The sequence below is a fragment of the Mytilus edulis genome, chromosome 11 (assembly GCF_963676685.1).
Source record: "Mytilus edulis chromosome 11, xbMytEdul2.2, whole genome shotgun sequence".
Taxonomy (NCBI): domain Eukaryota; kingdom Metazoa; phylum Mollusca; class Bivalvia; order Mytilida; family Mytilidae; genus Mytilus; species Mytilus edulis.
In genome coordinates, this window is record NC_092354.1 from 14,903,955 (window position 1) to 14,917,199 (window position 13,245).

Below are 13,245 nucleotides of genomic sequence, written 5' to 3' on the forward strand. Positions count from 1 at the left end.
TTTTGCAATTATCTCCTCTTACCTGATGATATGTTTCTATTATTTTGCAATAATTTTCTCTTACCTGATAATGTTTTTTTTTATTATTTGGCAATTTTCTTCTCTTAGCAGATAATGTTTCTATTATTTTGCAATAATCTTCCCTTATTTGATACTGTTTTTATTATTTTGCAGTAATTTTTTCTTACTTGATAATGTTTTTTTTATTATTTGGCAATTGTCTCCCCTTACCTGATGTTGCTATTATTTTGCCATTTCTCCCCTTACCCCCTTATATTTATATTTTGCAATTATCTCCCCTTACCAGATAATATTTCTATTATTTTTCAATAATCTTCCATCACCCTGATATTGTTTTTTTATTATTTTGCAATTGTCTCCCCTTAACTGATGATGTTTCTATTAATTATTTTGGCAGTTATCTTCCCTTGCCATATGATGTGCCTACTGTTTATCTGAGTGAATTATCTCCCTTTACCTTGAGATGTTTCTACTGTTTGAAAATTATCTCCCCTTACCTGATGAGGTTTCTACTGTTTGACAGTTGTCTCCCTTCAGACCAGATGGACAGAAACATTCACAGTTGTGGTCAACAAATCCACCGTTTTCACATTTTGGTCTGGATGATCCTTTACAATGAGCTAAAATGTACAACAACTGGCAACATATGCATTTTACATATATTTCAATGACCAGTATCAGTATAATAACTAGAATATATAAATTCCATTAGGGAAAAAAGGGTGTTCATTTTTTCACCAATGTTGTGGGTCATTTGTGGCTGTTTGTCCATATGATACAAAAAAGAGTTTTTGTTTTGTTTTGTACAGTTTTCTTGTTTAAATTGTTTTACATTTGTTATATAAAGGCCTTGTTAAGCTTATAGTGTGGTATGGATTTAGCTGATTGTTGAAGAACATATCATCATATAACCTTCTCTGTCATGTGGTCTCTGGTCAAGACACTTTAATCTGTCAATTATATTTATACTTTCCACTCTTACTATATTATTGCCTTGACCTTCCTATCCATCAACATATAAAATTAAAAATAGAATACTGAACACCTATATATATAGAAATAAAACATGGGAAAATAGAAAGAAAAATTAACAAAGCATCCATAACTCAGTTCTACTAACTTAATGTGAAATAATACCTGCACATTGATATGCATCAGTGATATCGGCCACGTCATAGAAATCCAGTCCAGCGTCTAGGTCAGCTAGAAATTCAAGGTTTTTGTCAACAAACTCCATTGTTTTTAATGTTGTATTTCCTATTTCTTTCCCAAATGACTAAAAATAGGATGAGAATTAATTCAGAACTGTACTTAAGAGTTATATCCAAGCATTCTAAATATTGACCTTTGAATAAGCTTTCTACAGAATGATAAACTTAGAAAAACATGAAAATTTAAATTCAACGTATTTCTATACTCGGGTTATGTTCTTCTCATATATGTTTTGATGGTATGATACTAAACCCCTCACGGGAAGGATTGTGCCTGATATTCATATAATGAAATCATAATCTTTCAATCAGTTTAATTGAAGTCTGGAGCTGGCATGTTAGTTAACTGCTAGTAGCCTAGTAGTCTGTTGGTATTTATGTATAATTGTTATTTTGTTTTTTTTCTTTGGTTATATCTTCTGACATCTGACTCAGACTTCTCTTGAATTGAATTTTAAATGTACATATTATTATGCGTTTACTTTTTATACATTGGCTAGAGGTATAGGAGGTCGGGTTGATATCTCATAAACATGTTTAACCCAGCCGCAATTTTGTGCCTGTCCCAAGTCAGGAGCCTCTGGTCTTTGTTAGTCTTGTATTATTCTAATTATAGTTTCTTGTGTACAATTTGGAAATTAGTATGGCGTTCATTATCACTGAACTAGTATATATTTGTTTAGGGGCCACCTGAAGGATACCTCGGGGTGAGGGAATTTCTCATTGTCTTCCGGCACTCCGGATTCTTCAACCAATAAAAACTTTCAGTCATGAAATAGCCTAAATGTGGTGCTTAAAAGTGGCATTAAAACACAAAAAATCAAAAAGCATATAATCTACATATTAACAAACTATTAAAAATTCTAGGGTTTATTGAAGTACTTACATACAGGCTATACTGCATAACAGATTCTGCGTCATAAGGTCGAGTATCTGAGGTCTTTTTTTTGTCAAAATTAAATTCATTTCCTGATGTTACATTTTCCTTTAAAATTCTGATGTAATCATCTCTGTCTAAGCGATTCTGTTCATGCCACATTCCTAAAGCATGCAAGATCTCATGTTGGACTGTAGAGTGCTGTATAAAACAATAGAGATTCTATATATAGCATGTAAGATCTCATGTTGGACTGTAGAGTGCTGTATAAAACAATAGAGATTCTATATAAAGCATGCAAGATCTCATGTTGGACTGTAGAGTGCTGTATAAAACAATAGAGATTCTATATATAGCATGTAAGATCTCATGTTGGACCGTGGAGTGCTGTATAAAACAATAGAGATTCTATATAAAGCATGCAAGATCTCATGTTGGACTGTAGAGTGCTGTATAAAACAATAGAGATTCTATATATAGCATGTAAGATCTCATGTTGGACTGTAGAGTGCTGTATAAAACAATAGAGATTCTATATAAAGCATGCAAGATCTCATGTTGGACTGTAGAGTGCTGTATAAAACAATAGAGATTCTATATATAGCATGTAAGATCTCATGTTGGACCTTGGAGTGCTGTATAAAACAATAGAGATTCTATAGCATGTAAGATCTCATGTTGGACTGTAGAGTGCTGTATAAAACAATAGAGATTCTATATATAGCATGTAAGATCTCATGTTGGACTGTGGAGTGCTGTATAAAACAGAAGAGATTACATAGCATGCAAGATCTCATGTTGGACCGTGGAATGCTGTATGAAACAATAGAGATTCTATATATAGCATGTAAGATCTCATGTTGGACCGTGGAGTGCTGTATAAAACAAAAGATAGGGATGCATGTTATTGCAACTTGAAATAGCCAATTATCATGATTATACAATTTTTGTAGATTTATGTTTATTTGTGGGATACTAATTTTCATAGATTTTTTAGGGTACAGGTACAAAATGTAAAATACAAATTTAAAAATTCAATAAGTACAAATAATTTAAAGACTTGATTTAATAATAAAAGTTTTGCAAAACCAAGAAATCAAATATTACAAAAAGACTAACTGTGTTGGAACTTTAATTCTAAATTTCACATTAATGAGTTACCATGGCAACACACCATAACAAAATTCTATATTAGGTTAAATTTCTTCATTTTTCTTGTTTAACATTTCAAAAACTTTATTTTCTTGTGCCAAAACTGGGTCATTCTCATACTCCTTTGTAGAACACATAATATGTGTAATAAGCCAGTTATTGAACTTACATGAGAAATATCAGGAATCATGAAAATACAAGCACATTTAACCCTTTCCTCCATGGATTATTTTTTTTAATATACTTGATTCGCATAGGATTTTTTTCAGTAAAAAAATATCATCTGGTTTAAAGTGTTAATGCATTGTGAAAACGAATATTTCATCAATGAAATTCAAGTCAGATATTCTCATGAATTTTCATTTTCATATTGAATACATTTTTTAAGTCTGAAACAGACATTTTGAAGTCAAAGCAACTGAGATACTACACAGGCATCATTATGGAGTAAAGGGGTTGGCGTTAAAAGGCGTCATACTATGGAGGAAAGGGTTAAAGACCAAATCAACTGTCAACAACTGACTCATCCAAAACAAAATGGCCGACATTACTAGCCTGGATCATTGTGCATTTGAATCTATACCCAATGTCCAACAATAAAGACTAGAACAATTCATGACTAACACGACTAAAATTTCTATAGAGTTGATCGTGTATTGCTGATAATCTTAAAGGTCTTCTTTTTTTCTCTGTCTATTTCATATTTAGTTTAAAAAAATGGGTGAAAAAAAAGTCATTCAACATGTCTAAGGGCAATAACTTTTATAAGAAATGAATTAACAATTTTGGCTTTGTTTGATCCATATGAAGATTTTCTCTTGCTAATCATTATTGGTGTTTACAGTTTCTTATTGTCTTCTATAGATTTTGCATAAAACTTCCTATATGAGGTCCCTTTATATGACTTTTGTGTTTACCCTGTAACCATGGTAACCTGGCTAAGCAAAAATAATATTCAAATACAAAAAATTATAACTTACATCCACACAACCTGGATTCTGTAAACTGATATGTTGTACACCTGATGGATTTCTTCCAACATAGGACCAGCATCCCCTAAAAGATAAACAGAGCTATTTTCAATAATGACTAGAACACACCCGCGAAATCGCGGGCATTCAGAGCGTAGTTTAAAGTATCAGTATGTAAAGTGTTGTTGGAAGAATTTTGTTAAATACAGAATGACTGGAGAATTTCAGTAAAAGTATCATAAGTCATAGGTTATTGGGGACAGGAAAATGTTTTTTTTTTACCCTCCACCTTTATTTCCAAAGTTCACAAGTTTTGGTTTTCTATCAATTTCAATATGAACATACATTTAGTATGTTATGAACATTTATTTAAGTAAGGAGCCTGTAATTCAGTGGTTGTCGTTTGTTTATGTGTTACATATATTTGTTTTTCGTTCATTTTTTGTACATAAATAAGGCCGCTAGTTTTCTCGTTTGCATTGTTTTACATTGTCATTTCGGGGCCTTTTGAAGCTGAGTATGCGGTATGGGCTTTGCTCTTTGTTGAAGGCCGTACGGTAACCTATAATTGTTAATTTCTGTGTCATTTTGGTCTCTTGTGGAGAGTTGTCTCAACATGGCAATCATACCTCATCTTCTTTTTTTTTTGTAATCAATGAATTTTGTAAAAGATTTAATGACTGGAGAATTTCAGAAAAAGTACCAAAAGTTCACATGAATAATTTTAGCGCTTATCTGTATATTATGAACATTCATTACTATATAAATAAAGCGTATTTACTTTCAATTCTAAGTTTACTAATCGATCCATGGTGATCATTGATATAGTATACAGACCCTCTCTATTTAATAAACTCTGTGACTGCCGTGGATAGTAAACTTGAAAATGATAGCAGATAAAATTCTGAAAATACACTTTATTCGTAGTATATGTATGTTCAAAGTATACAGAAAAACGCAAACCGGAAGTCTAATCTGACTTAAAATTTCGTACAATGACGGGACAATACCCGGATGCCTTTTTTCTCGTTTTTCTCCTAAAATAACTCAATCTGAATAATCATATGAATGGATGACAAATGCGACTATGCACTGTACCTATAGGACACAGAGGCGTGTTGATTAATTTATTGTGGAAAGAAGAGAAGCGACACCAAAAATGAGGTCTTCTCGTTTAATAGTATAGATATACAAAAAGTATCACAAAAATACTATCTACAAGTAAATTTAAAAAGGTCGAATAACAAAATCAAATGCAAGATTTTATCAAAAACCAATGGAGTACTATTAATTCAGAAATTACTGCCTTAAGGACTTAAATGCGACTTTAATTTTTACGATTTTTAGAAAAATCCTGTTAAATTGATATAAAATATTTCAAAATGCGGTTTAAATTATTGCGTTTACAACTCTGTCGCATTTTTCGCAATAATAAAAAACTTGCAATAATTTCTGAACTTACAGTAAATGCAAAACAACCCTCATATTCCAGGCTTGAGTACATGCTTTTTCTGAAATTAATGGTGAGTTAAACCTGGTTTAATAGCTAGATAATCTTCCTACTTGTTTGAAGGTAATTGTTTCCGTCACGATTCTGGGTCCAAATGGGCGGAGGATTGCCCATCCATTTGATGGATGGACAACAAATAGAGTGAAGATATCAATCTATAGACTTTTTACATGTCCAAACTCCTAACCATGCCTTGGAGCCTCTGCCTATCCCTTTCTTCAAAATCTTTAAACTTTTACTGAAAATCTTATCGTGTGTACTGTTGTTTTTTTTATTTTGTAGACATCATGTCGTTCAGTTTTTTTTCCAACTTAATATGAGTTTGAATGTCCATTCCATATCCTGAGACTGACAGTGTCCTCTCTTTTAATAAAAAATAAAAGTTTTCAATGGTATCTTAAACATTGTAAATTCAGAAATTATTGCATCAATTTTTTTTAAGCCACTGGATGAATTATTGCAATAAGAAAAATTTGCATTCTCAATCAAATACATAAATATATGAGGGTCTGGATTGGGGTTAAGTCAGATAAACTGATATAAACATGATCAACAATGGGCAAAAATTGTCAAGAATAGAGAAAAATTTGTAAGGGTTCTGGGGAACCCAGTGTCTCGCCTACTCTTTCTGCTAATCGCAGGCTCAACAAAAATGAGGAAATAAATCAATAAAATATTCCTGTTGGTATTCATTTTTTGGTTGTAAGAAGCTTCTGTCCAAGTTTGGTAAAAATTCAGGATAGTTTATGAAACTAATAAATGTTTAAAAACTATTAACTGCAGCCTAAATGTAAAGTAACTGGAAGAAAACTAAATTTCCTTCTAGATGCTAGCTTTTGATCATAAACAAGCTTCTGTCCAAGTTTGGTACAAATCCAAAATAGTATAAGAAAGTTAAATGTTAAAAAGTTTAACAACAGAGTGAATGTGTTGTCTTCTGGCAGAAAATCTAAGTCCATTTAAAAGTAAAATACGAAAAATTAATATTTTTTTTACAAAATTTCCTTCTAGATACTAGCTTTTGATCATAAACAAGCTTCTGTCCAAGTTTGGGACAAATCCAAAAGAGTATAAGAAAGTTATTAAAATTTTAAAAACTTTAACCACAGAGTGAATATTTGTGGACGCCGCCGCTGAAGACGGAATGTAGGATCGCTTAGTCTTGCTTTTTCGAATAAAATTGAAGGCTCGACAAAAAAGGACCAAAACAATAGAGAATAATAGGATGTTGAAATATGAAAAATAGAGAAAACGGACCAAAATATAGAATACAGAAAACTGACTTTAAAATTAAAGAAAACAGATGAAATTAAGGACCTCCACCCAGACCCTAATATATCTGCCTTCGATAAATAATTAATCTTGCATACTGTAAATACAGAAATTATTGCATGCATTTATTATTGCGATTTTGTCATTTTAGATTAAAAAATGCGATATTGAGAAAAATCCTGTTCAGTTCATTATTGCGTTAAATAACCCTGTCACATTTTTTGCAATAATAAAGATATCTCAACAACTTCTGAATTAACAGTAATTACTTTTCATTCTTTAAAAATGGCAATAATAAATGCACACAATATTTTTTGAAATTAGAATAGAAATGGGCTTAGCTATTATTACATACGGTAGATCAATAAATTCTATATAAGTGGTATGACTGAGACCCTGCGCTTCAATACTGCCTTTAGGAACCAGTTGTATACAGGTCTTCCTCGCCAATTCCTCTATAGCTGTTTCAATTATCTTTCTCTCTTTGGTGTCGGCTAAAATCAACAAAAATTGTTTGATAAATAACTTCTTTAGGAGAATTTCTTCAGGTTTAAATTTTCATGTTACTATGAATGCTTATGTTTTATTAAATTGCAGCATGAAAATGTGTTTTTTACTTCTGTTTCTCTCTTTGGTATGGCTGAAATAAACAAAATTGATTAGTTAAGTAATTTATTTAGTTTGGAGAATGGTTTCTTGATTAAATGATCATATTAGCCAGTTGCTTGATGCAAGTTTGTTTTTTTAAAATCCCTTTTTTTCACAATTGTTTCTTGCATTCCATCTATCCACTTAGACTCTCTGCTACAGGAATTGTTGACTTTAAGGAAGTTCGCTTGTCATGTTTTGGGATTTTTGTCAGATTTTTGGAATCCTCTGGTTTTATTCATTTGAATGCCTAAAAAAAAGTGTCCAGTGACCCCCATTTTTCTTTTCATAAATTTTGTACACGTATAATGATAAGCCATCAGTAAAAGTCTTATAAAATTTTAATTATTTTTTAATACCGGTAGTTTTTGAGAACTTAAACTGCTCAATGATAAAGCTATGAAAAGTCTAGAGAGAACATTTTCCCCCTCAATGGCTAATATCTCGAAAACAAGCTCATTGACCTATATACAACAATGTATTTTGTTTGCTCTTTTGATACCTTTAATAATCCCCTATCAATATAAACTAGTGTTTTGAAAAGTTAATTATTCTGAAACTTAGAGAAGGGAACTCCCTTAAGACAGACCCACTGATACAGTTGACATCCCTCTTAATGTAAAATATTAAGAAACAAGACTTTTTGGCAATTTTCAAAAAGAGATAAAGATATGAACAATTAAGCAAATAAAGAGAGATAGATAAAACTAAATAGATGGCATGTCAGCAAGGGCCTTGACTGCACATTTTTGCTGCAAATGGCACTGAAGAGTATTACTATTTGATACCATACCTGCCAACTTTTGAAAATGCCCATGGGGGTTTTAGCGCGCGACAACAATTTCAAAGTTTAAAATTCTTTGCGACGACTATTTTGCGCGAAAAAGTGTCATTTTTGCATGATTTGTAAGATGAGCTTACATCCCTTTTTTTAAGTTTATTTGCATGATTCTAGTTATTATATCAGCAGAAAATATGAACATGTAGCTGTAAGACCAGGAATTATTTTCATGTGTAAGGATACTAAATAGTTGTTGACTTTTCCAATTTAAAATTATACACAAAGAAGGACTTTTATCAGGTTGGGAACAACACATAGGGATCCCCCCTCAATGTTAGGACATTAAAAACCACTTTTTAAGTACAAATGAGCATTCATATTATTTGAAGAAACTTTTCCCAAAGAACTGTACATCTTATGATCTATCATTGTCTATCTGGTATTATATGGTCAACACATGTCCAAGAATTTTGATATGTTCTTGGCCTTATATCTTCTTTATGATTCAAAATAATAGGACTCTTCATTTAGAAAAGCTGTTCCAAATATAATGTCAGAATTTCCCATTTTTAAGTTAACAAATCTACATTTTCCTATTTAATTTTTACAAGAGTGACCCCTTGACTAAGGGTTGTCCCTCATTTAAGGGATTCCTCATGTTGATGTGGGGGGGGGGGGGGGTTCCATGTGGAAAATAATGAAGAGTACATTATCCTTTAAATGATTGAATACATAAATAAAATTATGTTACAGTAAGTGTACATGTAATGTCAATAAATTAGTGAATAAACTACTATTTATTATATTCATGGTAGTACTGCATCATTGAAGTTTGTCAATCAGCCATGCTTTTATTCTTATTCAGTGTAAGAACCTCCTTGCAGTTGAAAAATCATTTGCCATGTTCACGTTTTTACAATTCTGACCAACAAACAGAGGAATACAACACAAGTTCAATATCTAGCATGTTAAAACAATCTTGAGAGAAAACGTTTTTGATTGGCTGATTAATTTGATCATGAGAAACGCACAATTTGATTGGCTGAACACGATTTTCCTCCATTGGACACAGTTCAAAATCGGGAACAACAATATTTTTCGTGTAAATTTTCACCAAATCGTGTTTTAGAGGGTTTTTCAGGAACATGATCGTGCAATCGTGACAAAGGGTCAAAATCGTGTAGTACACGCCTAAATCGTGAAAGTTGGCAGGTATGTGATACTTGATTCTTAACAAAGAAAAATTTTGATAAATTTGTGTTAGAAACAAAACAATGGAATTTTAGTGTACCTTAGACTTTGAAACCCAAAGATGTCTCAGGACTAAGATACTAATTATGATATGGGTTCTTGGAGAACAGGAGTAATCAGGTGCTCTGGGAGGGTATCCAGACCCTGCATCAAATGTGAGTCCTTTAATAATATACATGGTACCAAGTGTCCTCCACCATATTGGTTTTAATCTTAATACCTAAAACTAAGATATACTTACACAAACTGCCTTTAATTGTATATGGCACAATGCCATTTTCCCAGTATGTATTTCTACCAACGTAAAAATTTCTCTGTAATTCCTAAAACAGAAAAAAATGCAATAAAGGTTTGGTTATTGGATTAAATGATTTAGATTAAATTCAATACATGTATAAAATAAATTGCTTCGCCAAGCGCAGTTGGATACGACCCTGAACAGTTGGGACAAAAATGGACACACTATTCATGCTTAATACAGGTCTGAATTAGGATTGTAATTAAATATTTGACACATAATAGGTTTCTGACACAGATAAACTGTAGTCAAAGAACTTAAAATTTGTTATATAATTTGAATTTATATATTTTTTGCTTTTGTGCAATTCACTATGCTGTTGTGAATTGAACCCTCCCCCCCCCCCCCAAAAAAAAGCGTTAAAATCCCCTTTATTTCTTTTGTGCAATACACTATGCTGTTGCAAATTGTTCTCTCAAACCCACCCCTAAAAAAATGTTTACCCCCCTTTTTAGCTTTAGTGCAATACACTATGCTGTTGTCTATTGACCCCCTTTTTTTGGCAAATTGTCCAAAACCTGACATTTCATTATACATAATTTACAAGTAGTGTAAGGGATGTAAATTAAAACAAACACAAAATTGTATTTTAAATGTATTTCAATTTGAATTACCTCCCTTACACTGTTTTTAAATTGTCTAAATTGTCCATTAACCAGAAAAAAACAATTTATTGCCCCTTGTTGTACCTAATTTCTTAATGGTTTGAGCCATAACCCTCCAAAAGTTTATCCTAACCATCCCTTTGTTGTATGAAAACTTGTTGTATAATTTCAGAGAGATTCATACACTTAAATACAAGATATTGTTTAGAAAATACAAAAATGCTTATTTGTGCCCCTTTTTATGGCCCCCAATTCCTAAACTGTTGGAACCATAACCTCCAAAAACAATCCCAACCTTCCTTTGGTAGTATTGAACCTTCTTGTAAAAATTTATAGAGATCCATTTGCTTAAACTTAAGTAATTGTCCGGACACTAAATTTGTCTTCAGATAACGATGGAGACGCAAACGATGCAGACAAGGACATAATAGCATTATCAGAGGCAATTTTTTTTGCGATTGTATAAAACTAGAGGCTCTTAAGAGCCTGTGTCGCTTACCTTCATCTGAAAATTTCAGGGCAGATAGATCTTGACCTGATAAAAAAGTTTACCCTCATGTCAGATTTGCTTTAAATGCTTTGGTTTCAGAGATATAAGCCAAAAACTACATTTTACCCCTATGTTCTATTTTTAGCCATGGTGGCCATCTTGGTTGGTTGGCCGGGTCACCGGTCACATTTTTTAACTAGATACCCAAATGATGGTTGTGGCCAAGTTTGGTTAAATTTGGCCCAGTAGTTTTAGAGGAGAAGATTTTTGTAAAAGTTAACTACCCGGATTTGGGCCAGGTGAGCTAAACAGGAGATGTGGTATGATTGCCAATGAGACAATTATATTCAAAGTTCAAAATGAAGTGACAGTATGCAATTAAAGGCAACCATTAATTAGAATAGCATTCTCTATTTCAAAAATCAGATTTTTATCTAAAAACATATTGCTTTTCATCACATGGAAAGTAAACCTAGTTTGCTATATTGACAACATTAAACAAATGTGAAGTAAAAGGGTGATTAAAAATGGTGATTTCTAAAGAGATTTTTTTGTTCAGGGAGTGATTAGAAGCTATATCATTCATCAACACACACAAGACTTAGAGGAAAGTAGATCCCTACAATAATATCACCTTCAAGTTTGTGTTGAAAAATGCCAGCCGTGCTTTTTGTAACTAAGTATTTAAGGATGGAAACGGGGTTTTTTTTAATTTTTTTTTTTACATAGATTAGACCGTTGGTTTTTCCGTTTGAATGGTTTTACACTGGTAATTGTTGGGCCCTTTATAGGTTGTTGTTCGGTGTGAGCCAAGGCTCCATGCTGACGACCGTACTTTGACCTATAATGGTTTACTTTAATAAATTGTTGTTTGGATGGAGAGTTGTCTCATTGGCACTCATACCACATCTTCCTATATATATATCTATATAAGACAAAAAAATGTCCAGTTGGCTCAAATATGTTTGTGAAGCCCTGCTCATATCTAGTTTAAAAGTGTTGAAAAATGCCACCCGTGACAAGATAACTTACATTTTCATTGCCTTGCTCAATGCCCATGTCCTCCAACTGTTGATGAGTATATTTGATCGTTTCTTGTTTCACTTTTCTGTCAGATTCTGGATGTAATCCCTTTGGCTAAAAATAAACAAGAAAAAAGTATATAATACAAATATTGGAGCTGATAAAACTGAAAAAGGACCAAAAGTTAAGGTTAAATCCAAACAAGGAATCATAGCTATGAATGAGGGAGATACATATTACATTATAATTCGGATTTTAGTATGGCGTTCATTATCACTGTAAGCTGGTATAGATATTTGTTTATGGGCCAGCTGACAGACGCCTCCGGGTGCAGGAGTTTCTAGCTGCATTGAAGACTGATTGGTGACCTTCTGCTGTTGTCTGTTCTATGGTAGGATTGTTGTCTCTTTGACACATTCCACATTTCCATTCTCAATTTTATGATTTTTATATTCTATAACATCATGAACATCAAATATAACGATTATCTGTATTACCATACCAGCATATATATATATATATATATATATATATATATGCACCTAGTTAGTACTGTCTATTGAGCTGGTATCGATCTAGTAATAACAATTTTATTGCACCAGATGTACATTATGACAATTAATGAAGAGAGGGTGTCCACAAGATGTTGCCTTATTACACTTTCTAAATGAAAAGCATATGTTTGCACCTGTCCTAAGTCAGGAATCTGATGTACAGTAGTTGTCGTTTGTTTATGTAATATATACGTGTTTCTCGTTTTGTTTATATAGATTAGACCGTTGGTTTTCCCGTTTGAATGGTTTTTCACTAGTAATTTTGGGGCCCTTTATAGCTTGTTGTTCGGTGTGAGCCAAGGCTCTGTGTTGAAGGCCGTACTTTAACCTATAATGGTTTACTTTTTAAATTGTTATTTGTATGGAGAGTTGTCTCATTGGCACTCACACCACATCTTCCTATATCCATATATACACTATAACCATGATAACTAAACACATCTACTAGTCTTATAATAGAAAGCATTTTAATGCTCATTTGAAACAGTTATTATTCTGAACCAGATTAAAGAAATTTCAGGACACAAAATCAAAATTAAAAGCAGTTTAATATAGTTTATATAAAAAAGAAGATCTGGTAT

At 32.4% G+C, this 13,245-nt stretch overlaps 1 protein-coding gene across 2 annotated transcripts in view; it reads right to left on the bottom strand.

Annotated features, from left to right (window-relative positions):
- Positions 1 to 13,245, bottom strand: part of LOC139495211 (protein SpAN-like) — a 32,720-nt gene that overhangs the window by 14,597 nt on the left and 4,878 nt on the right. The window contains exons 5-11 of one of the 2 annotated variants that reach the window (XM_071283428.1): positions 12,120 to 12,224; positions 9,936 to 10,017; positions 7,370 to 7,508; positions 4,242 to 4,317; positions 2,119 to 2,310; positions 1,159 to 1,297; positions 519 to 641 (exon numbers count right to left, since the gene is read on the bottom strand). In XM_071283428.1, the coding sequence (XP_071139529.1) occupies positions 519 to 641; positions 1,159 to 1,297; positions 2,119 to 2,310; positions 4,242 to 4,317; positions 7,370 to 7,508; positions 9,936 to 10,017; positions 12,120 to 12,224 (856 nt within the window). Of the gene's footprint in view, positions 1 to 518; positions 642 to 1,158; positions 1,298 to 2,118; positions 2,311 to 4,241; positions 4,318 to 7,369; positions 7,509 to 9,935; positions 10,018 to 12,119; positions 12,225 to 13,245 lie in introns of those variants that run through there. The other variant, XM_071283429.1, reaches the window with a different exon arrangement.